Source organism: Grampus griseus (genome assembly GCF_964374135.1).
Source record: "Grampus griseus genome assembly, chromosome: 11".
Classification (NCBI taxonomy): Eukaryota; Metazoa; Chordata; class Mammalia; order Artiodactyla; family Delphinidae; genus Grampus; species Grampus griseus.
The window spans coordinates 44,945,825-44,967,946 of record NC_139005.1 but is presented as its reverse complement, the minus strand read 5'-3'; the positions used below and the strand labels follow the sequence as shown (position 1 = coordinate 44,967,946).

The window sequence follows — 22,122 nt, the reverse complement described above, 5'->3', positions numbered from 1 at the left end:
TGCCTAGGATTTGCATGTCGCCCCAGGCCCCTGAGAGTTTCCAGGGCACCATCCTTCATCCTTGCCTTCTTCGTCCTCACCCTTTGGGAAGCCCACGTAGGAGGGTCCTGGAGGTCACGCAGGAAGCAGGCACAGGCTGGTTTCTGCAAGACGGGCCTTTCTATTACTGCTGCCAACTCCCACCTGAGGGACAAACACTTTCAGGACTGCAGTCAGCTCCCTGCACTTGACAGTTACCACTAAAGGCTGAATCTGTGCCCCTGTCTGTCTTTGTTGGCTGCTGGGGTGGGTTCCAGGGGCATTTGAGCCTCTGTTTGCTTGGGGAAGCCTCTCCTTCCCTCCCAGTGCCTCTCGTATTTCCTTACTTACCAGTCGGAGCTGTAGTAAATGTGGACGGTCAGGGGATGCCCAGCGCACTGAACCAGGCTCCTTCTGTCCCTGCCCCACTCACCAGCTCTGTGCCCCTGATGGGTCCACCCCCGTTACTGAATGTGAAAGTCCCTGCATGCACAGCTGTTCTGGGGTCCAGCCTCTGATCCTTTCTTTAATCTCCTGAGGGGGCAGCTCCCTCCTCTTCTCCATCATCACCCTGGTACAACTGACCTGATTCTTTCCAATTATTGGGCTTTACGGCCCACGCTGCCTTGGGGGGAGGTTCGCACAGCCCATCCCATGATCCCCGTTCAAGTCAGTCTTTTCTCAGTGTCTGAATGGTCTGGATTCGGGGTGTGGTGCCGGGCAGGGCAGGGCCTCACTCAGCACAGGAGGGGCAGAGGGCAATGTAGCCGGGCACCCAGGGCTGTGGGCAGGGCATCTTCACAGAGTGAAAGGGGAACAACTGTTAGACCAGCTTTGTGTGAGTCCTTCCAACAACTGGCCCGGCATCTGGGAGACGTCTCACCATTGCGTGTGTCGCCCCCATCCCCTTCTTGTCCCCTCTCCTTGCCTCTGAGATCAGACACCCCTGCTGTTCTCCTGAACACCTTCCTGGCCCAGGGAACCTCTTCATCAGGAGAGACCTTATTCTCGTTTGCCTTCCCCTTCTAATCCTAGAGAGGCTGAGAGAGACTTAGTCTTTCAGGAGTGAATTCTGGGAGCTGAGCCAGAGGAGGAGACCAGGCTCAGAGGCTAAGCCAGCTGCCCAAGGTCACATAGCTTGTTGGCAGCAGAGCTGGGTTTTGAAGCCACTTGTGTCTTGATTCCACGTGTATTCCCCTTGTAAGAATCTCCAGTAGGTAAGGGAGACCCCGGTCCCAGGCTGAGCAGGAAAAAGGGAAGAAGATAGCTGTGAACCATGAGACCAAGGACATAAAGGCCCAATGTGGAGAGTGGGGAGGGGAGAGGTGAGCAGGGGAAACAGGGAGGAGTGGGAGGACCTGGAAATGGTGGTTGTAAAAGAGCCTCAAGGGGTTGTGTTGGAAATGCAGTTACATCTATTAGAAATGGTGTAAATGTACCAAAGAGCATTAACACTGGGACCAGAGTCAGTATTACTCACCAAAGAGGGTGAACAGGAAAATCCTGAGGACTCCACGCCAGAGAGCCTGGAGGCTGGTTGGCCAACCAGCATTGCGTGTGTTCTAAGTCCTCCTGTCTCAACACTAGCCAGACTCGAGTTTCACCCCAGCCTGCCTGTGTCTGTCCCCTGCAAAGCCATGTGGCTGTACCTGGCGGTCCTCGTGGGCCTGTACTACCTCCTGCGCTGGTACCGGGAGAGGCAGGTGGTGAGCCTCCTCCAGGACAAGTTCATCTTCATCACGGGCTGTGACTCAGGCTTCGGGAACCCACTGGCCAGGCAGCTGGACCTGCGAGGCTTGAGGGTCCTGGATGCATGTCTGACGGAGCAGGGGGCCGAGCAGCTGAGGAACCAGACATCAGACAGGCTGGAGACGGTGATCCTGGACGTCACCAAGACTGAGAGCATCACTGTGGCCGCCAAGTGGGTAAAGGAACATGTGAGGGACAGAGGTACCACCCAGATTTCTCAAGTCTGATTCCTCTCTGTGAAGTGGAGACCCCTTGACAGCTGCCTGGGGAGATTCCCAAGGTGTTTTCCAGGACTTGAAGTCCTCCCTGTGTTCTTCTCCTCATCCAGCTTACCAGCCAAGCCTCTTCCATCCCACCTCCACCTCCCAAACTTGAGGCTCTGCAGTTTGGGGGAGAGTTTTCCCTGATGAGAATGCGTCCTTGCAGACTTTCTGTCTGGTGTCCCCTCCTCCCTCAGCAGGAGGTCTGGGTTCCTTGATGCTGAGTGACCAGGGTGATCGGGGTGCACTTTTTGGAGGACGGGTGGAGATGGGCACTCTGGCTGGAAGACTGCATGGGGGGCTGGGGAGCAGCGCTGGAGCCGAGCTGAGTTCTCAGTACTTGGTCATGTTCTTGCTGGTGACCCCTAGTCATCCGACTTGTGTTTAAATGTCACGTATTTTTCAGATGTCGACACTGAGCTGTCAGGACTTTTCTAAGGAAGGTCAGAAAACTACTATGGAGTTACTTTCTCTCTCTTTTATTTTTCGTTTTTCTGTGTGTGTGTGAGTGTGCGTGTGTGTGTGTGTGTGTGTGTGTGTGTGTGTGTTTTACTGTAGTTCTGCCTGTGTTTTATGGTAGAAGGAAAGGACTTTAATTTCTTTTATCTAAGTATAGATTTAAAACATGATCATTGTGAAAAACGGGAAAAGTACATGGATAAAAACCAAAGTTACCCTAAATCACGCCACCCGCAGATAAGTACTGATAACATTTTTACATACAGGATATTACATTTTGTACATAATTTGTATCCTAATTTTCCACTGAAAGAAATTGAACAAATTTACACATAACAAAAATTTCTTCAAAAACATAATAAATAATGATCGAGAATGTTCCATACCTTAGAATAACACTACTTAGTAAAAAGTACCTCATGGCATGAATGTAATTGTTTCCCACATTTTATTCATTGGATTCAACGAAATGATGTCTTGGTAAACCTTCTACCCAACTCCCTACGTTGTAACCATGTATATTAGTTGGGTCTTTGGTGTCAAATATGGTGGGAGAATATATATTCTTACAAGGGCAGACTTGGTACTGAGCAGGGGAGGGACTAACTCTGTGTGTTAATAATTCTAACACCCTGTACCCAACTCCCCTGACCCTGCTCTTCTGCCCTGAGTTCTATTAATTGGTTAGTGTTTAAATATTTGGTATGTGTCTTTGAGTCTTGCAGAGAGGTTTCCATGAAGCTTGGTGAACTGTGAACTGAGAGTCATGGGGTCAGAGTTGCCTCCTGTGTGGGTGGGAGGAGAGGGTGTATTTTTCTGGGACAAAGTGTAAATTCCGATTTGGGGGAGGGTGGTTAATAGTGGCAGCCCTGCCTTCCCCTGAAAGCCTACCCCATGGAATTCCCCAGATTCCTGCTGGAACATTGCTCAGTATTGATGCGGGTATTTCAAAGCCAGGCCCTAGAGGTCAATACCAGGCCTGTCAACACATTCTCCCAAACCTGGGATTTCAGGTCTCTTTTACCCAGCCAATCTGCACCCAAATAGTTCTCATCTTTTTTGTTTTTGTCTTTTATCCATTGTCTCCTCTCTTCCTCTCTTCCCCTCCCTTCCTCATTGTCTCTCTCTGTTTCCCTCTCTTTCCCTTATACTAGCTAGTTGTTGAGCACTCAGTCCTGCAGCTGTCAGAAAATCTGAAAATGTAGGTGAATTTTTTTTTTTTTAACCACTACTTTTCTTTCTTTTTTTTTTTTTTTTTAACATCTTTATTGGGGTATAATTGCTTTACAATGGTGTGTTAGTTTCTGCTTGTAGGTGAATTTTGATAATGTCTGCAAGGACAACATGGACTGTGAAAACACAAAACTTCACCCTCCGAGTTCCAGACTATGGACCCACTAGATTTCTTCAGCCTCAGTCCCTGCCTTCATCCAATCTGGGGTGCTTGCCCCTTGTCACCAGGCAGTGGGCTGGGCGTGAAGACTGAGTCAGGAGGGTGGCGCACCTTCAGCATGTTGGTCTCTGTTCCAGCCGTTCCCCCTGCAGCCTCTCTCCTAAAGTCCTCACTGGGTGGAAGGTGACTTGGAACCTCTGCTGGGTCCTCACTCATGGGCCCAGCATGGTGTTGCCCTCTTGCTCTCACTGTTCCCAGGACTTTGGGGCCTGGTGAATAACACCGCCATCTCCATGTCCACTGTACCCAGTGTGTGGCTGACCAACCAGGACTTCGTGAAGATACTGGACGTGTACCTGTTGGGGGTGATCAAGGTGACCCTGAGTCTGCTGTCCCTAGTGCGGAAGGCGAGGGGCCGTGTGGTCAACGTCTCCAGCGTCACGGGCCGCGTGTCCCTCTGGGGTGGAGGTTATTGCATTTCCAATATGGCATGGAGGCCTTCTTGGACTTGGACTCCCCCAGGTTATGGCCTGGGACAGAGACCCTCCCCCCACCCCCTTGGTCCTTCTGCTTCTGTGCTTCTGGGGGAGTCTTTTACAGGGGGTTCCTTTCATCACAGACTTAGAGTTCTTTTTTCCAGAACTTTCTCTCTTGCTTTTGCCAGGCATTCATTGGGAAGCTCCTTTCTAAGTTCTTGGTGTCAGGATGGACTTGGCGACTGTAGAGTTTGAATGAACTTACTCTGCCCTGGAAGTTGGCCCACACTCAGAAAGTGAGGTAGAATTGTCACCGATATAATTTGGCTACAGTGTGCTCCACCTACATTACTGCTATGATATTAGGTTGGGGGAGCCTTGTTTGCAGTGTAACCCCACGGAAGCAATTAATCAAGGAAAGTAATTAATCATATCAGCAGTAGAGACCCTACTGGCTGCAGGGCTGAGGATGGCTCTGAATATGGGGCAGGGAAGTGATCCCAGGTAGGGAGATGCATTTTAGGGTCCAGTTACACCAGCCCAGCTGATAAATGGCCAGGCAGTAGACTGGTTAGGATAGGGAAGAGAGGAAATTGAGCGTGAAGGGGATAAAATACAAAAAGCCTGGTGATCAATTGGATGTGAGGGGAATATGAGGAGATAGCACTTAAGTGGTACCTTGCAACTCAACTGGTAGGATTTAGAAGCATAAGCACATGTATATAAAATATTTGGAAAAATATTCAAACTCTATACAGAATAACATCATCATAAGATTTCTCCTTCTGGCTTTTCTGTACTTCACAACCTCCCAGAGTTTCCTGCTTATCGCACTGCAGTCCTGTATTGGTATCTTATTTGTGTGTGTGTGTTTTTGTGTCTTGGTTCATAAAAACTCTGAAGTCCTTGCCCCTCTGCCTGCCTCCCTTGCAGGAAGGAGCTCTCCTACTTTGGGGTGAAGGAGGAGATGATCGTGCCTGGTTACTTCAAGACCTTTGTGACCAGCCCTGAGGCAATTTCTCGGGGCCTCCAGGCAGCATGGGATCAGGCCAGCTCAGAGGTCAAGGAACTCTATGCGGAGACATTCCTGGCCTCAGGTGAGTGAGCTGTGGACCTTGGAGAGAGAAGCAAACCCTTGTCTGGAAGCCTGGGTCCATCATTAGCACCTCCTCCAGTCTCAGGTCCATCCTCCAGGCTCTGACTCACCCACACAGTGGGCACATGAGCTCCATCCCCAGGATCCCATGTGGTCAACTGGTGACCTAAGGAAAGGATCCAGGCTTGGTAAACCTGGGAACCACTGTCTCATCTGTACCCCTTGTTATTTTGGGAGGAAACTGAAGCCAGAGAGGATAGACACCTGTGGACTCATGGCAAACTGACTTTAGAGCAGCTGGTTTTCATGTGCTTAGATTTCTAGTGTTTATAGAAAGATCCAATTTATGTATTGGATATTCTCAGAAGTAGAGCCAGAGGTCGCTTAGTGTGGAACAGTTGTTCCTGGGGTAAGAATTCGGGCGCTTCTTGGAGAATTTGAATGGATTAGTTTGGGACATGGGTTTGAGGGGGTGGGGCAGGGAGAGGGCAGGATTTCTTAGAAGGTTCCTTCCCATATTAGAGCTGTGAATTGGAAAGGAGGGATGTGGAAGTATATAAGGAAACTTTCATCTTGAACAGACATCAAAATAACTGAAAATATCTTCAAAAAATGCAAGTTGAATCTCTGTCCTTGGTCATGAACTTCGTGAACGTGCTCTGACCACCTGCCACCCACGCACCTGATGATACTCACCTGACTGGGATGTCAAGCTCATCTACTTCCCAAGAGCTACATACCCTCCTTCCTGATGGATGCCATGGTCTACTGGAGCTCCTCAAGGGCCAGGGCCCTGTGAAGTCAAGGTTGGGGTGCATGGGAGGTCTATTTGGGTTGCTGTGTGAGGGATGATGCTTCAAGAGAAGGGAAAAAAGGTGGAGGGAGGGAGCTTTCCAGTCTCTAAGGTCATGCAGCTCATCCTCCTCCTTATCTCTACTCCAGGCTTCTTCTGAGGCTCTGGGGATATTAGGAAGAAAGGACCAAGTTTTGCAGCTGAGGAACAGGGAGCCAATAGCACACATCTGTGCCCTGGTCCTGGAGCAGCCTCTCAAGGCTCTGAGCCTCATGGCCCTCCTGCCACCCTGAGGAATCTGCACTCTTCGGAGGGTGTGAGCCGCTGGGAGGGGGCTCAGCCCCACCTGCTCTGCCTCTGTTCATCTCCTCAGAGTGTGCCTTCGTTTCCTCATCCCACAGGATGGAAATGGCCTGGAAGAGGCAAAGGGTCCTCTCTCCACTGAAAGTACCTGTGAGCAGGGGTTGGGGATGCACAAGGCAACCACCAGCCTGACCCATCAGCCTCATGTGCCAGCTGAATAAGGAGGCCACTCATCAGAGCGGGCAGCATTCTCAGTCCTAGAAGAAGAGCCCTCTGCGTGGTCCTGCAGCCCCCCCAACCCCCATTCCATGGCCTGCATTTTTCTGATGTTGGGAGTTTGAGTCCAGGGAAGTGCTGCTTGAGCCAGCAGTCAGCAGACAGGCCCATGAGATGGTGAGTCAGGCCCAGGCCTGCGCTGGGACAGTTCCAAGTCATTCTTTTTCAGGTCTAGTGACAAAACCCTGGATCTCACCAACTGGGACTGTCTGAAGAACTGGGACACTCCTGGGCCTGCTCAGCCCTTGGGTGACATTGTCTGACTTCTTCCAGCCAAGACTTCCTTGTTCACTCACCAAGGAGGCAGACAGACTTCTGAGATGCCCCCCAGACCCACTGTAGGCAGTGCTGTGCCTTGGGGTGGGTATGAAGTAGGTGAGGTTCGCCTCCACCTCCCACCTCCTACCTCCATACCCTGCAGGCTTTGGGTCTGCTCCCCAGGGCTGGGTCCATGAACTGACCGCCCCCCCCCCTACTCCCACCACCCTTGGTATAGAATGGCCAGACTCCCTGAGATTTGTGGTGACATTCTGGAGCTGACTAACCTTGGTAGATAGATAGCATAGAGCAGAGAGACGCATCCTTTTCCCTTCACTCTAGAGAACTTTGTGGCCCCATTTCTGTGTCAGACCCTCTAGACAGGGAAGGTGTAGGCAGTTGTCCCGGGTCTCTCAGGATGAGCCTGGGCTCAGGCCTATCCTGAGAAATGGTGACCCTAGAGGTTTATCCAAAGAACCACCACAAACTCCAGCATAATTCTGTCCCCATATTTTATGCAGCCCTGGGCATGGCCCCTCACTACTCATACCTCTGTCTCATATCCTTGCTTCCTTTTCTTTACTGGCTTCCCTTCTACCTTTCTGTGTGTTCTTTGCTCCCTTGCCTGGAATCTCTCCCTTCCCTCCAAGTCCTGACCCTGAGAGTTTTCTAAGTCCCTGACCCCGGTCCTCTGCTCTTCCCATATGTCATCCCCTCTCGGGGCCAATGACTTGGCCCCAGGCCCTTCCCACAGCTGCCCAGGGCATTCATGAGCCATCCTCATCATCTGGCTGGACCTCAGTCTCAATGCTTATCATCTAGCTCGGCCTCCGTCTCAGTAATGCTCATATCAGAACTCTCTATTCTCCTGCCTCTCTCCCGATGCCCAAAGTGTCTCCTCCTGACTTTTCTTGACACCCGGGGTTCTACCTGTTATCAGAATCATTTTGACTCCTGGCCTCCCTTCCCTCTGCATTTTCCATGAGCCACTGTGTCAGTTGACTGTACAGTCCTTCCTTTCACTGACATCACCCCCCTTCAGGCTCCTCAGCTCAGCCTAGCGTATATCTGGAGATAGAAGAAAAATGCTCACTGGGGGTCCTGCCCGGGGGAGCTTCTGTGTCCTCGGTCCTTGACTCCCTCCATTTACCTGGTTGCTGGGTGAGGGGGGTGCTGGACCCGCTTGGAGTGCAGTGGGGACTCCTCATTGGTGACCTGAGCATCACCTCCCCAGGACCCAGGCCCTGAGCCCGTCAGGGGTTTCTGCTTTCTGGGAGTTGGGGCCTCACATAACCAGTTTCCCTTAAGCGGGGGCCTGCTGCCTCTGACCTCAGGACAACGGAGGCACATCCACCCTGGGGCAAACCCTTTATTTCTCATCATCTCTCGCAATGGAGACTCACCTAAGGACAGAGAATTCCAAAGACCTGATAACCTGGAATTCTCTTGGGGTTTGGAGGGCACAAAACCGATTTTGTTTGTTTTGCATTAGTGAATTTGTCTTAATTTTTCCACCGAAAATAACAGTTACATTTCTTCACATGCCCGCATTCATGACAAAGGATTTTGATCCCTGGGCTGGAAGTGGGGGATTTCCAGGAGGGTCCTCTGGGCTGAGTCCTCCTTCCTTCTTTCCTCTGCTCAGACCACCCAGGGGAGCCACTTCTCAGCACTAACATCACCACTGTGGTTTCTCCCAGCCTTGGCATCTTCACCCATTATGGCTGGGGGAGAGAGAGGGGGAGCCACCAGGGCTGTCTGAAGTGACAAAGCTTCAGGTTGGACTTGAATTTCTTGCATCTAGGCAAATTGGCATGGTGATGCATCCACCTATACAAGTTATAGAGTGGCTCACCCAGGGGCTGTGCATCTGTCGCCGGCAGCAGAAGGGAGGAGAGCCCTTCTCAACAGGCTCCAGCAGACTGGGGCTCAGAGGACCAGCCTCTCCTGCTATCTTCTGAGCCCGATTCTTCTTGGCCATCACCTCTCCCCTCTGCTATGGCGGCTATCACGGACCTCTCCTTTATGGACTTGTACGTTCGAGAACTGCAATCTGGTCCGCAACCTCTCGGACAAGTACGTCTTCATCATGGGCTGTGACTCGGGATTCGGGAACCTCCTGGCCATGCAGCTGGTTGATCGGGGCATGCGGGTGCTGGCTGCTTGCTTCACTGAGGAGGGGGCCCAGAAGCTTCAGCAGGATACCTCCTACCAGCTGGAGACCACCCTATTGGATGTCACCAAGACTGAGAGCATCAAAGCAGCAGCCCAGTGGGTGAAGGACCAAGTGGGAGAGCAAGGTGGGACGAATTGCATTCCTTGGCTTTCTCAGTTTATCCTTCTTTTTCTCTCTTTCTCCTGCAGGTATCTGAGAGTTATCAGGGACCCTGTTGTTCAGATGGGATGGGAGAGGTGATGTAGAGAAAGGGGCCGGGCCTGTAGCTCAGTGGGATCGGACCTGTTGCAGGGTTTGGACTGTCCACATGAAGAGGTGATTTCCCAAGGAAGTTTTCTTTCCCAGAAACTCAGAGGGTTAGCAGGGTTTGGGGGAGGTTGCGCTAGAAGTTCAGGGAGGGAATATGCATTCCGTCTGTCGGAAAGGTGGAGTTGCCTCACTGGGACTTTGGTAGTCCTAACTATGAGCTCCTATAAAAATATGAGCACATTTCTTGTCGGGATCAGGCTAGGGGGAGGAGAGAGGGAACATGAGGTTGGACTCCCTGAGTGGGGACATTTGCTCTCCTTGACTGTGTCAGGCTAGACTGCAGGGTGGGGAGCGAGATCTCTCCTCTTCGTCATATCATGATGGATACCAGATTGACCTAAGGGTAAGTGCCTATGTCAGGGTGGCTGCCCTTATTGGGAAAGGAGGCTGCGGGCTAGGGATGGACTAGGACTGAATGGGGACCCACCCAGGAATCTTCCCACACGCAAGATGTGGGTGTAGGAATGGAGGAACAGGGTGGCTCAGTTGTAGAAGGAGCAGCCTGGGGGAAGTCCTGACTCCTGAGGGAGCTCATCTGGGGTCTGTGCACATGAGTCAGGGCAGGAGAGCTCTGGGGCCCAGGAGGGGCAGACAATAACTCTTGCTTTATTTTCCTCCTTGGCATCTACCGCTATCCAATATTCAATCTATTTTACTTATTTTTCTTATTTATTTTCTATTGGTATGGTATTTTCATTGGTATGAAAATGAGATCTCTTTTCCCAGAGCCAATAGCTTAGATGCTATTAGCTAAAGCCTGGATTGTAGCTGGTACAGTGTCCAGCTAGCTGGCAGACTGCGTGAATCAGAAAAACTGCCCCTTTAGGGAAAACCCATGAGTAAAATGTCCATGTTCCTTTGGGCTGTCATAGCTCCCCACCCCACGCTGCCAGGCTGGCTGTCTTGTGCCTTGTGACATGCTCAACCATCCTCAGCAGCCCTGAGCTGGGGGTTCGTGGACCCTTGTGCTTTTCCAGAAACACTGCTGATTTTTGTCTGGTTCTCCCTCCCTCCACTGCGCCCCCAGGCCTCTGGGCCCTGGTGAACAATGCTGGTGTAGGCCTGCCCAATGGTCCCAATGAATGGCTGACCAAGGAAGACTATGTGAAGGTGATCAACGTGAACCTGGTGGGACTGATCGAAGTGGCTCTCCATAAGCTGCCCATGGTCAAGAAAGCCCAGGGCAGGGTCATCAAAATGTCCAGCTCTGGTGGCCATGTGGCTATCACTGGTGGCGGCTACTGCGTCTCTAAGTTTGGCGTCGAGGGCTTCTCTGACAGCATCAGCTGACCGGGCCCAGGTGCCAAACCATTCAGGGTAGGAGTTCTGGGGGTTTCACCTTAGGAAGAGAGGGCTGGGTGGGGGCACCCTGTGGGCAGGGGAGATCTGGAGAGAAGATGCTAAAACAGTAGCAGGAGGAAGGCTAGACCTCCAGGGGCCTTCCTCAGGGACCCAGAGAAGAGGGATGAGAAGAGGTGGGGTGGTGATGAGCAGCCTTCCCTTGGCTGTCTCAGAATAAGCAACACGCTGCTTAGGCCTGTGGGAGTAGGAGGGAGAGTCCTCCAAACAGACGGAGAGGTCTGGGGGCAGATGTGCTGTGGGCAGCCCTCCGAGAAGGATGCAAGCCTTGCATAGATCCCTTCACTCCTTTGCCACCTAGGCATTGGGGGTGGGGCTGAGTGGGAGGGACCTGGTCGGAGCAAGGCTTTAGTCTAGATTCCTCCCGGCTAGGCTGGCCTAATGTGAATTGTCCAGAGACAGGCTTGGGAAAGGGCTTATTTGCATGAAAGCAGTGCTGGGCCTGGTGCAGGGGTGGGGGGCACACCTCCAGGTTCCTGATCTCTGGAGATCAGCTCCTCTAGAGGTGTCAGAGGTGACTTTCCCTGATGATCCTTTGTCATCGTGGAGTCCCAGACTGAGTCCAGCTCTTCTTTCCCAGGCGTGAGCTCCACTACTTCGGGGTGAAAGTCAGCATCATTGAGCCGGGGAACTACCAGACATCCATTCTGGGCAAGAAGGGCCTGGAGGGCACGGAGAAGAGCATGTGCAAGCTGTGGGAGCGGCTGCCTCAGGAGACCCGCGAGAGCTATGGAGAGGAGTACTTCCATATCTGTGCATTCCCCAGGAGAGAAAGGGATCTCTGAGAGGGATGGAAAGGTCTTGGGGGTCACTGACCCACTTTCATTTTACAGATGAGGGGATGGAGGCTCAGAGAGGTTATGAGCCCAAGGCCACACAGCTGGTGGCAGAGCTGGGATTTGAGAACTGCTGGGGGAGTGACAAAACCATAGCTGCGGGGAGATGGGGGTGTTAAGAGAGATGCTGCCCACCCGCCCCCTGGCACCTGCCTTCCCCCCAAACATCCGTATGCAGGTGAATCAGGTGAAAATGCACTGCCACGAGTACAGAGAAGTTATTAAGAGCACAGCTACTTGAGCCAGACTGCCTGGGTTTGAAGCCTGGCTCTGCCACTTACGGGCTAGGAGGAGACTTTGAGAATGTTACCTAGTCGCCTTAAGCCTCAGTCTTCTCATCTATAAAATGGAGTTAATGATAGTGCCTACCTCACAGTGCTGCTGTGAGGATTAACGTCTGTGAAGTCTCTCTCATGCACTGAGTGCTTGTCCAATCAGTAAAGAGGAAAATCACACGAATGTTTTAAAGGAAGGGGCTCTGGGAGCTCTCTTTCTCCCTGGCCTAAGGGTCTCCTGTGAATCTCAGGTGTTTCTGGAGAGTAGAGGAGGGACATCACAGCTGTTTACTATACTGTCCCAAACTCACAGTTTGGGGAACTCTTCCAGTCTGAGGGATGCACGGAGCCCCCACCATTGGAGAACAAGAGGAGGGGTGGCCTGCAGGTGCAGCGGAGGAGGGATTGGCCAAAAGACCTGGTGGAGTACCTCGTGGTAGGGAGAGGCCTACTCTGAGGACTGGGCGACCCCACATTCACTCAGAGCCTCTAATCCCAAAGCCAGGCCAGTTGGTTTCAGGAGAGGATCATTCACAAGATTTCCTGCTTCTCTCCACTTCTCCCCTCCAAGTGCCTGGAGGGGGAACAGCCCCTCAGGGCCACCCTTGGAGCTGCCCTTGTGTGGGACGGAAAGGGGGGGCTGGCATTTTTCTGGCTCAGGAGGTCCCCTTGGTCCAGAGTGAAGCAGCCGGCTCTCAGCCCCGTCCTGCTCCATTTGGGCCTCAGTGGCCTAGTCATATATTTCCCTAACCCAGATTTTTTTCCCTCTCTTTTACTTGACTTCCATGAGCATCCCTGAGAGGCAATTTCCTGTTGTGGTTTTAAGCTCTTAGACTCCGAAACTAGGCTGCCTGACTGTAAATTTCATCTCTCCTGCTTGCCTTGGGCCAGCTGCTCAGTTTTCTCATCTGTAATGGGTTATAAAAATTAAATGAGTTAATATATAAAAAGTGCTTAGAATATTATCTGCTTCCTGGTAGGAACAATTTGATTTAAAAGTTTGTTGTTTTTATCTATTACCAGTGTAATAGAGAAAAAGAGCATGGCCTCCTTTTCTTTAGTACACTGGTACCTGCGAGCTGTGTTGCAAAGAGATATTCTTAACTAGCAATCATCCAAAATCCAAAGTGATGAATTTTAAACATATACCCAGAAACTCTGAATGGGCTAAATATAATCACTCAGTTAAATTAATGGCAGGTATCTAACTGTCTGGGGGGCAGGGGTGGTTATTTTAGTGAATTGCTCTCCTAGACCTCATACATCCACAGAGTAAAAAGCCAAGACACCATAAGTTAAAAACCATAACAGCCATTTATTCACCTAATGCACATTTTATTGAGAGCCTACCACATGCCAGGCACTGGGTAGGGCCGGGGGTGAGAGTGGACAAAGCAGCAGGGCACACAGCTGGCTGCCTGCAGCTTAAGGCCCAGTGGAGGAGATAGATCTTAATAACAACACACACATTTAGTGACAAATGTGGATAATGACCATGGGAAGAAACACAAGGCCACGAAAAAAAGAATAGGGTTGGGAGTGGGGCCCCAGTTTAGATTATGGTGTAGGGAGGGCTTCTCTGAGTTGACTTTGGGGAAGAATAAGTTAGGCATTGTTGGAAAGTGGATAGGCAAGAAAGTTTTTTCAGGAAGGCCCTGAGGCGCTGAGTTCCCTTAGAGGAACTTTAAAGATACCAGAGGGTGGGGAGCAGTGCGGGGGGAGCAGAAGAGACCCAGGATAAATTAGAGCATCAAAGCACACTGAGGATTAAGGATGTGATCTGATTTGTGATTGGGAAAGCCTGCTGTGGTTGCTGCAGTATTCCAGGCTACACATGTTGGTGGTTTGGGCTACAGAGAAGTGGAGGAGATGGAAAGAAGTTGATAGATGCCCGGTGTGTATGAGACCTCCTGGTACCGGGAAGGAGAGAAAGCCATCCAGGACGAGTGCTAGGTTTAGTTCAAGAAACCTGATGGGTGGAGGCATCATTCATTCATTGATTTAGGGAAAAGTCAGGGAGAAGTATTTGGAGAAGTATTCCTTGGGGAAAGTAATCTTTCAGTTCTGGACATATTAGAATTCTGTGAGGAGAAGTAAAAAGTTCTGAGGATCAGTTAGGGCTTTCTCAGTTACAGGTGACAGAAAATCCAGCCCAAATCATTTAAGCAGAAAAGGAATTTCTTGATGCTTATTACTAAAAAGTATAAGGATATGGGCTTCAGGCACTGCCTGATCCAGTCCACAAATGATGTTCTTAGGACCTGCTTTCACCTTATTTCTTTTTTTTTTTTCAGTACTTATAGATTTATTCAGGCCTGTTAGAGGTCTTAAAGTAACCAGGAATTGCAATAAATATTTGAACAGAGGGCTGGATGTTTCAAATGCTAAATAAATCGATAGAATTAGAGCTAATACACCAGCTGTGCTAATCCATGTGACTGCCCTTTGTCTTGTGCTCACTCAGCTGACACTTGTCCTTTACAATCCAGCCGTGGTAAACCCTTCACTAGCTGAGGAAAGCTCTATTTTCATTTCAAATCACCCTATTTCTTGGCTCTGCTTCTTCTGTACTAGCTTCAGGCTTACAGCTCTCTCCCCTGTTGGTGGGGTCCCATGGCTGCAGCATCTCCTCATCTCCTCCCGGGACAGTCCTTTCCAGTAGCTCCCCCAAACGGTCTAAGATTTACTCTGACTCGGTGGGCCAGTGATGGCAGGAGCAGAGGGAATTGCAGGATGTACTCAACCCTGAGCCCATCACTGTGCCCGGGGAAATGTGGAGCTCTGATTGGCTCAGGCTGGGTCATGCACTCTACCTAGACCAAAGGACTCAGAATGGAAGAGGCGTGGATTCCCAGAGACAAATCTGTAGCTGTTGCTACGAACAAGGGGAATAGCTGTTTGGGGGCTGGGGGGAGGATAATATATATTCCCTGTGAGTTTCCCCTAAAACTCTCAGTTAGCAAAGAAGGATCCAAATTATTTATGGGGTCACTACGAGGCTGGGGTGAAACACAGACTCAGCCAGCATCTGGAAACCTCACAAAGGCGTTTTCTAAGTAGCTCAATGCAGGCAGAAGCTGTAGAGTCTTCAGCGAGGTCCATAAAAGAGTGTGTAGAAAGGCGAACTTCCTCTGAAAACCACTGTTGAAAAGCTGATGTTCTTCAGAAGAAAAGTAAGGGTTGGGTTATAGAATACTATAGCTGATTCATCTGTAGTTCTCTCCACGATTTCAGAGGAAAATTTTTATGCAGGCATTTGACTACTTTTAGATAAAAAATTTTCCGAGTGATCATACTCTAATTTTTACTTCAGTTTTACTAGTGTTTACTGGGATACACAGATGAGACAAAAATCTCTAGGAATCTAGAAGGGGAGGTCTGAAAGCAAGTATAACGCCACACAAATTGTGCAACAATGGACATACATACAAAACAAAGCAACTACTGAGCCTGAGCGTCTGGAGCTACTGCTCCGCAACAGGAGAGGCTGCGACAGTGAGAGGGCCTGCGCACCGCGAGGAAGAGTGGCCCCCGCTCGCCGCAACTAGAGAAAGCCCACGCACAGAAACTAAGACCCAACACAGCCATAAATTAATAAATTAATTAAATAAATGACGTAAATTATAAAAACAAACAAACAAACAAAGCAACAGTACAGGGACTTAATTCTGCTGTCACAAAAGCCTTCACAGAGGCGACCACTGGTGTCCTAGTGGGTTTTGAAGAATAAATAGGAGTTCACCAAAAGGGAAAAAGATGGCAAATGTTTCACAGAGGGAAGAGCACGAGCAACAGTTTGGAGACCTGCCATAGCACTTGTGTGCTTTCGAAGGTGGTGTGGATGCAAGCTATAGACGACAGTAATCCCTCTAACCGTGTTACACAACTCTCTATACCTCAGTCTCTCCACGATAAAGTATAATAATTCCTCTCTCGTGGGTTGTTAGGAGAGTTAAACAAGAATGTAAAGTACTCAGCTCAGCCATATGATAAGGGCTCAACAATGTTAGCCATCGTTGTTACGACTAGTCTGGCCTGAGCGTAAAGTGTAAAGAGGTGGGCATGGGAATGAAGCCGGGAGACGTTACGAGTCGGATAGTAGAAGACTTTGATGGCTCCAATAAGAAGTGTGGCTGTAAAAAAAAAAAAAAAAAAGAAGTGTGGCTCTCATCCTGAAGGGCTTTGGAGAGCCTTTTATTAAATGGCTCTGAAATGACCTGATCAGATTTGTGTGCCGTGGGAAGGATGAGGGTGGAGACGTGAGACCAGCTGGGAGGCCACCTCAGAAACCCAGTGAAGGACCAACAAAGGCATGAAGTGAAAGGTCTCGGGCACTGTGGGAAGTATGTATGTATGTGGGGTAGTGTTGGCGGGGGGACGGGTGCTGTGGAGACAGACTGAAGAAATATTTAGGAGTGGTCACAAGCACCACTGGACACGAACTCCAGCAAGCTGTTATGGCCAATCAAACAGGCCCCTGGCTTGTGAATCGGGGAACAGGCCAGGTATCTTGGAGTGATTTTTAGCTATCCCCAAAATAGAACCATATTGGAAATGACTAGTTAATAGCAACCTAACCTAGGCACATACCCGAAGAAGCAGCGCACAGAGTCACTGGGATAAGCATGTGAACAGGACACAGTGCTCTGGTCCTCACAGAGCACAGCCTGGCTTGTTAGCATACTTCGCAGCAACACAGCCACCTGCCAAGTTTCTTTCTTTATCTCAACCCTGCCAGGGAAGCCACCAAAAATTCCCCTTTTAGTCCCCTTTCTTCCTAGGGAGGGACTAGGACCGTTGGGTCCATACTGAGTGCCAAAGCCTAGTGCCTGCTGTTTTATAGACTTTATTTTGCTGAATTCTCACAATAGCACAAACGTTTCCTGGATGCCCAAATGCAAAGCCTGAGTTCTTCCTCACTGTCCAGGAGACTGACAGGGGCTAAGGGGTACCCCTGTCTCCCTCAATCCATGTCTAGCTGGGTGCCCAGCACAAAGCAGGAGTGCAATAACTATTTGAGAGAACATGGAAAGGATGTGCCTTAGACTATTTCAGAGTCTCAGGCAGCTTCTTCCACCCCATCAGCTTGTGGGTCCAAAGCCATCTCATCCCATCAGCTTGCCTCATCCTCATCAGCCCACACAGCCTTCCCTCCCTCTGAGGGAGCTGTAACCCTGAGCTTCATGAATGAGTCCTTTGACACTCGCTTCCCTGCCTGGAACCTGTTGGTGATGGACTCTGTGTCAGACCCAAGGATGGAGCACAGAGTGTCGGATTCCTAAGACATTATTGCTCTATAGACAGCCTGGCTTTAAGTCAGTGTGGCTCTTTTTGGGACCCCTAATATGTAGTTTACCTCTTTTCACTACAGTAGTTTTCTCTTTAAGAAACAGAAAGGGAGTTCCTCGGAGTCGGAGAGATGGGTAAAGCATACTTGAACGACACTGTTTTGCCCTCATCAACTGCCCACCAGTGTCCTGCACAGAAGGGGTGACTTCTCTGCCTTCCTGGACCACCCCCAAAGTCAGGCTAGCTTTTGCTCCCTCTTTGTTTTCAAGTTCTCATCCCTTATCACGAAGTCTGACTCTCAGGCACCACTTCCTCCTGAGTCCTTGGGGCGCTCAGTGAAATATGAGTCCCACTGAGCTACCCCCTTCCCAGAGTCCTGGGGTGAGGGTACAGATCAGGGCTCCCTAAGTGTATCGTGTGGCTTGTCTCCTATCTGTGTTGTAAGCTACAGCAGACTTGGACCCATCTCCACACCCGTGTGTACCATGCTAACGGAACAGCCCCTCACATTTGCTAGAGCCTTACAAGGTACCGGTCTGTGCCTTAGCTCATCTGAGCCCCATAATGACCTTATGACCAAAGCAAAGGCAGTGTTACAATTTTTTAATAACATCTTTTCCCTGCATGCTTTTGTAGAAAATTTGGAAACTCTAGGAAGTCCACAGGAGGAAAAAAACCTCCAGCAACTAGGAATTTCAACAGACAGACAGTATTTTTCCTTATTTCCTTCCAATTTTTCTGTGCACTTATATTGACCTGTTTTCTCTCCTCTTTCCTCCACTGTCTACCCTGCTATTATTCATCTTTATTATTCTCTAGGGCAGGTATTATTATCCCCATTTTACAGATGATGATAGTTTAAGCTCAAAGTCACACAACTAATAAGTGGCAGAACTGGGCACAGTTCTCCTCATTGCTAGTCTAATGCAATAGTAGGAATTCAATTCACAACTATTGAATTCGGGAAGAGAAATAAGATTATTTATAGGGTGTTTGTTTAAGGGGCAACCTGGAGCTTGTGAAATCTGCCTGAAATGTTAGATCAGTGGTCCGGTGAAAAAGGAGCTTGGATGGAATTCAGAAAAAACAATCTTTAATGAAGAATAATAGAGCCTTTGATTTTTCCCCCTCTTGTACCCTCAAACAGATACTGACAAGTTAAAGAACACGATGCAGCTGGCAGAGTCAAGGATCAGTGAAATCACTAACAGCATGGAGCACGCTACTGTTTCCCGGGACCCCCGCATCCACTAAAACCCTGGCCTGGATGTCAAACTCCTCTACCTCCCCTTGGCTAAGTTTCCCACCCCTGTGACAGATTTCATCCTGAGGCGGTACCTTCCAAGGCCAGCAGACAGTGTCCGAGCTGGGGAAGCCCAAGGGGTGGTCAGTGGAGTATGGAGGAGAAGGCACTGTAGGGTCACATGAGGGGGTATCAGATGTTCTGGGGACACCTTGCTTGGCTGACACCCTACCTGTTGGTGGTGAATTTATGGATAACTTCTAACAGAAGGTGTTCCTACTCACTGGGGCCTCACAGAAACCTGAGGGGGCCTTTACAGGTTCAAAGACCTGCAGCCTGGCCCCAAGAACATCTGTCACCCAATGAGGATATGGCTTTTTCTTGAGCTGGAGGAGTCAAGGAGAGGAAAACTAGTTCCTGCTGAATCATGAGCCTCCCTCAGTTATCACCACCACTGGGAAATTTTGTGGGATTATGTAGCCCACAGGAGAACTCAACCACTTTCCTCTCGTGTCTCTAAATATGTATTAACCTTATTCACATAAACCATTATTTGAAGTATGTAGTAGGACAAACAGGGAGTGCAAGATTATATCACGCAAAAGTTTATCATAGTATTTTCTCTCTCTTTTATGGATTTCTGTATCCATAGGTGATTGGGACTCCCATGAAGTAACACTCGTTTGTTTAATCACCATTGATTAATTCTTCAAATATTACCTGAGTGCCTACTATAGACGAGGCCCTGTGTAGGTGCTAGAAGCATAGAAATATGATTGAATCATGGTCTTGGTTTTTCACTCTTTATTTTGTGGTTTTGTTTTTGTATTTTAGCACAATATCTAGTAGCAGAGACAGGATAGCGATAGAAGAAACAGAAATCAGAAAATCAAATTTTTGGAGCTACGAGGAACACTAGAGTTTATCTAATTCAGTAGTTCCCCAACTTGGCTGTGTATATCATAATCACCTGGTTAATTAAAATACAGATTCCTGGGCCTTGGTGTTAGAAAATCTGATTCATTAGGCTTGGGTGGGGCCCAGAAATCTGTATTTGTCAAAAGGACCTAGATGATTCTGTTGCATCTGGGCACTTGGAAACTGCTGATAGTTCCATAGGAGTAACTAATGCTCAGAGGAGGAAGTGACTTATGGGAGGTCCCCTAGCATCACAGCCTTGACAGAACTCAGGTGTTTAGATTCCCAGGCTAGGATTTTAGTTACAGGAGAATAAATTCCCGTAATTAGTAACATTGTCAAAAAAGTCAGGAAATGATGGGCTTCCCTGGTGGCACAGTGGTTGAGAGTCCGCCTGCCGATGCAGGGGACATGGGTTCGTGCCCCGGTCCGGGAAGATCCCACGTGCCACGGAGCGGCTGGGCCCGTGAGCCATGGCCTCTGGACCTGTGCGTCCGGAGCCTGTGCTCCGCAACGGGAGAGGCCACAACAGTGATAGGCCCGCATACGGCAAAAAAAAAAAAAAAGTCATGAAACAAAATTATTATTCTTTAAAAATCCTTAAACTTCTGAGCCATATGAAGTTCTATTGAAAAGACTTTTGATCTTGAGGAGTGATCACGTAATAAAGGTCAAATGTGAATTTTTAAAATTAAAATGTCTTTAGTTGGTGTCTCTTCAACATCCAGCTGAACTTGAAAATAATTAAATGTAATTTAATCACATCTGCTGAAGACCCCTTTTCCAAGGAAGGTAACGTTCACAGGTTCTAAGGATTAGTGTGTGGACGTATTTTTTGGAGGGCCACCATACAACCCACTAAGTCTGTTATTTGCATCACGTCTATTCCTGGCACCAAATTCTCTGTATCAGGTAGGATGCATTGAGCAGCAAGTAACAGAAAAGTCAACTCACATTGGTTTAAACAACAAAGAAAGAGTTAGGGCAGGACCCCATAGCTAAATGATAACTGTGTCATCTTTCTGCTTCTTTGCTCTGGCATCCACAGTTTAGTCTTTACCTTAAATCCAATTACCTTTATTGTTGTGGCACGACTGCCAGTGGCAACGGGAACTCTGTGCTTCCTCATTCACAACTTATAAGAAAAGAGAGAGCCTGTCTTTCCATGACGCTAAAGATTTAGGAAGTTTCTTTCCCAGAGCCCTCACTGAGGCTTTCCTTAAATCTCTTTGACCCAGGGACTTCCCTGGTGGCACAGTGCTTAAGAATCCTCCTGCCAATGCGGGGGACAGAGGTTCGAGCCCTGGTCTGGGACATGCCACAGAGCAACTAAGCCCGCGCACCACAACTGCAGAGCCTGGGCTCTAGAGCCCGTAAGCCACAACTACTGAGCCCTCGTGCCACAAAAACTGAAGCCCATGCGCCTAGAGCCTGCGCTCCACAAAAGAGAAGCCACCTCAATGGGAAGCCCGTGCACCCCAACGAAGAGTAGCCCCTGCTCACCGCAACTAAAGAAAGCCTGCACATGGCAACGAAGACCCAACGATGAAGACCCAATGCAGCCAAAAATAAATAAATAAATAAATTTATATTAAAAAAAAAATCACATTGACCCAAATGAGACCTGGATGGCTTAGGTTTGTCCATCTGTGGACCAGTCACTGACAAGGGGGTAAATTGCCATGAATTGTTTAGATTAATCACAAGACAGAATGGGAATGTTGGGGAGACAGTCACAGTGCCTATTGCCCTGGAACATTCAAACCTCAGACTCCATGCTATTGAGAAGGTTAAATCTAGGTCAAAAATAAATTTTCTTTGTTGAAGACACAAAAATTTACTAGGGGGAGTAGCCATACTACCTATAGCTAGGTAATATTTTGAGATATTAATTTACACATTTTCATTGCTCTTTGGTTTCTTATTTCCCCCTTCCCCACTCAAGCAAGGAGCCAATTTGGTACTTCTTTACCTAGGGTGAGACATCTAATGGAATAGAATAAATACATTTCTTGTACTTTCTCCAGATTTAGTTTCCCCCAACCTTAATATCTTTAATAGGATTTAGGGAAAGAAGCAAAAGGGAATGTGTCTTGTGGGTTTATACAATGTCTCAGAGAAGCAGGGCCTTTCCCCTAAGACTAGAAGATTCACTTTGGTTAATTCTGATGAGGGTTCACTTTTTGGTAGTATGTTGGGGAAGTGGCAAGACTCAAGATAGTCCCAGCTGCGTTGTGTGTTTAGGCACATGAGACTCTGGGTGACCTCACAGAAGACACATGTGTCCCACCATGGCAGGAAGGCAGCAGAGATTCACCAGATGTAAAGGGCATGTAGGGACTTCCCTGGTGGCGTAGTGGTTAAGAATCCATCTGCCAATGCAGAGGACACGGGTTCGATCCCTGGTCCGGGAAGATCCCACACGCCACGGAGCAACAAAGCCCGTGCGCCACAACTACTGAGCCTGCGCTCTAGACCACAAGCCACAACTACTGAGCCTGTGTGCCACAACTACTGAAGCCCGCGCACCTAGAGCCCATGCTAACAAGAGAAGCCACCGCAATGAGAAGCACGCACACCACAACCAAGAGTAGCCCCTGCTCGCTGCAACTAGAGAAAGACCGCACGCAACAATG

The 22,122-nt window shown here is 49.1% G+C and overlaps 1 protein-coding gene and 1 pseudogene across 2 annotated transcripts; both read left to right on the top strand.

Annotated features, from left to right (window-relative positions):
* The first annotated feature begins 1,655 nt into the window (after nt 1-1,655).
* On the top strand, nt 1,656-6,404 carry LOC309829904 (retinol dehydrogenase 16-like; annotated as a pseudogene). The gene is made up of 4 exons: nt 1,656-1,968; nt 4,138-4,401; nt 5,289-5,452; nt 6,394-6,404. The product of its transcript is annotated as a retinol dehydrogenase 16-like (transcript).
* A 2,675-nt stretch (nt 6,405-9,079) lies between these two features.
* On the top strand, nt 9,080-18,891 carry SDR9C7 (short chain dehydrogenase/reductase family 9C member 7; the record flags this gene model as incomplete). The annotated part of the gene is given in 6 exon segments (XM_082666319.1): nt 9,080-9,118; nt 9,120-9,381; nt 10,594-10,847; nt 11,492-11,678; nt 18,473-18,576; nt 18,580-18,891. Coding segments are annotated over 6 exon segments (1,020 nt in total). The 3' UTR covers nt 18,754-18,891.
* Between the last annotated feature and the right edge of the window lie 3,231 nt (nt 18,892-22,122).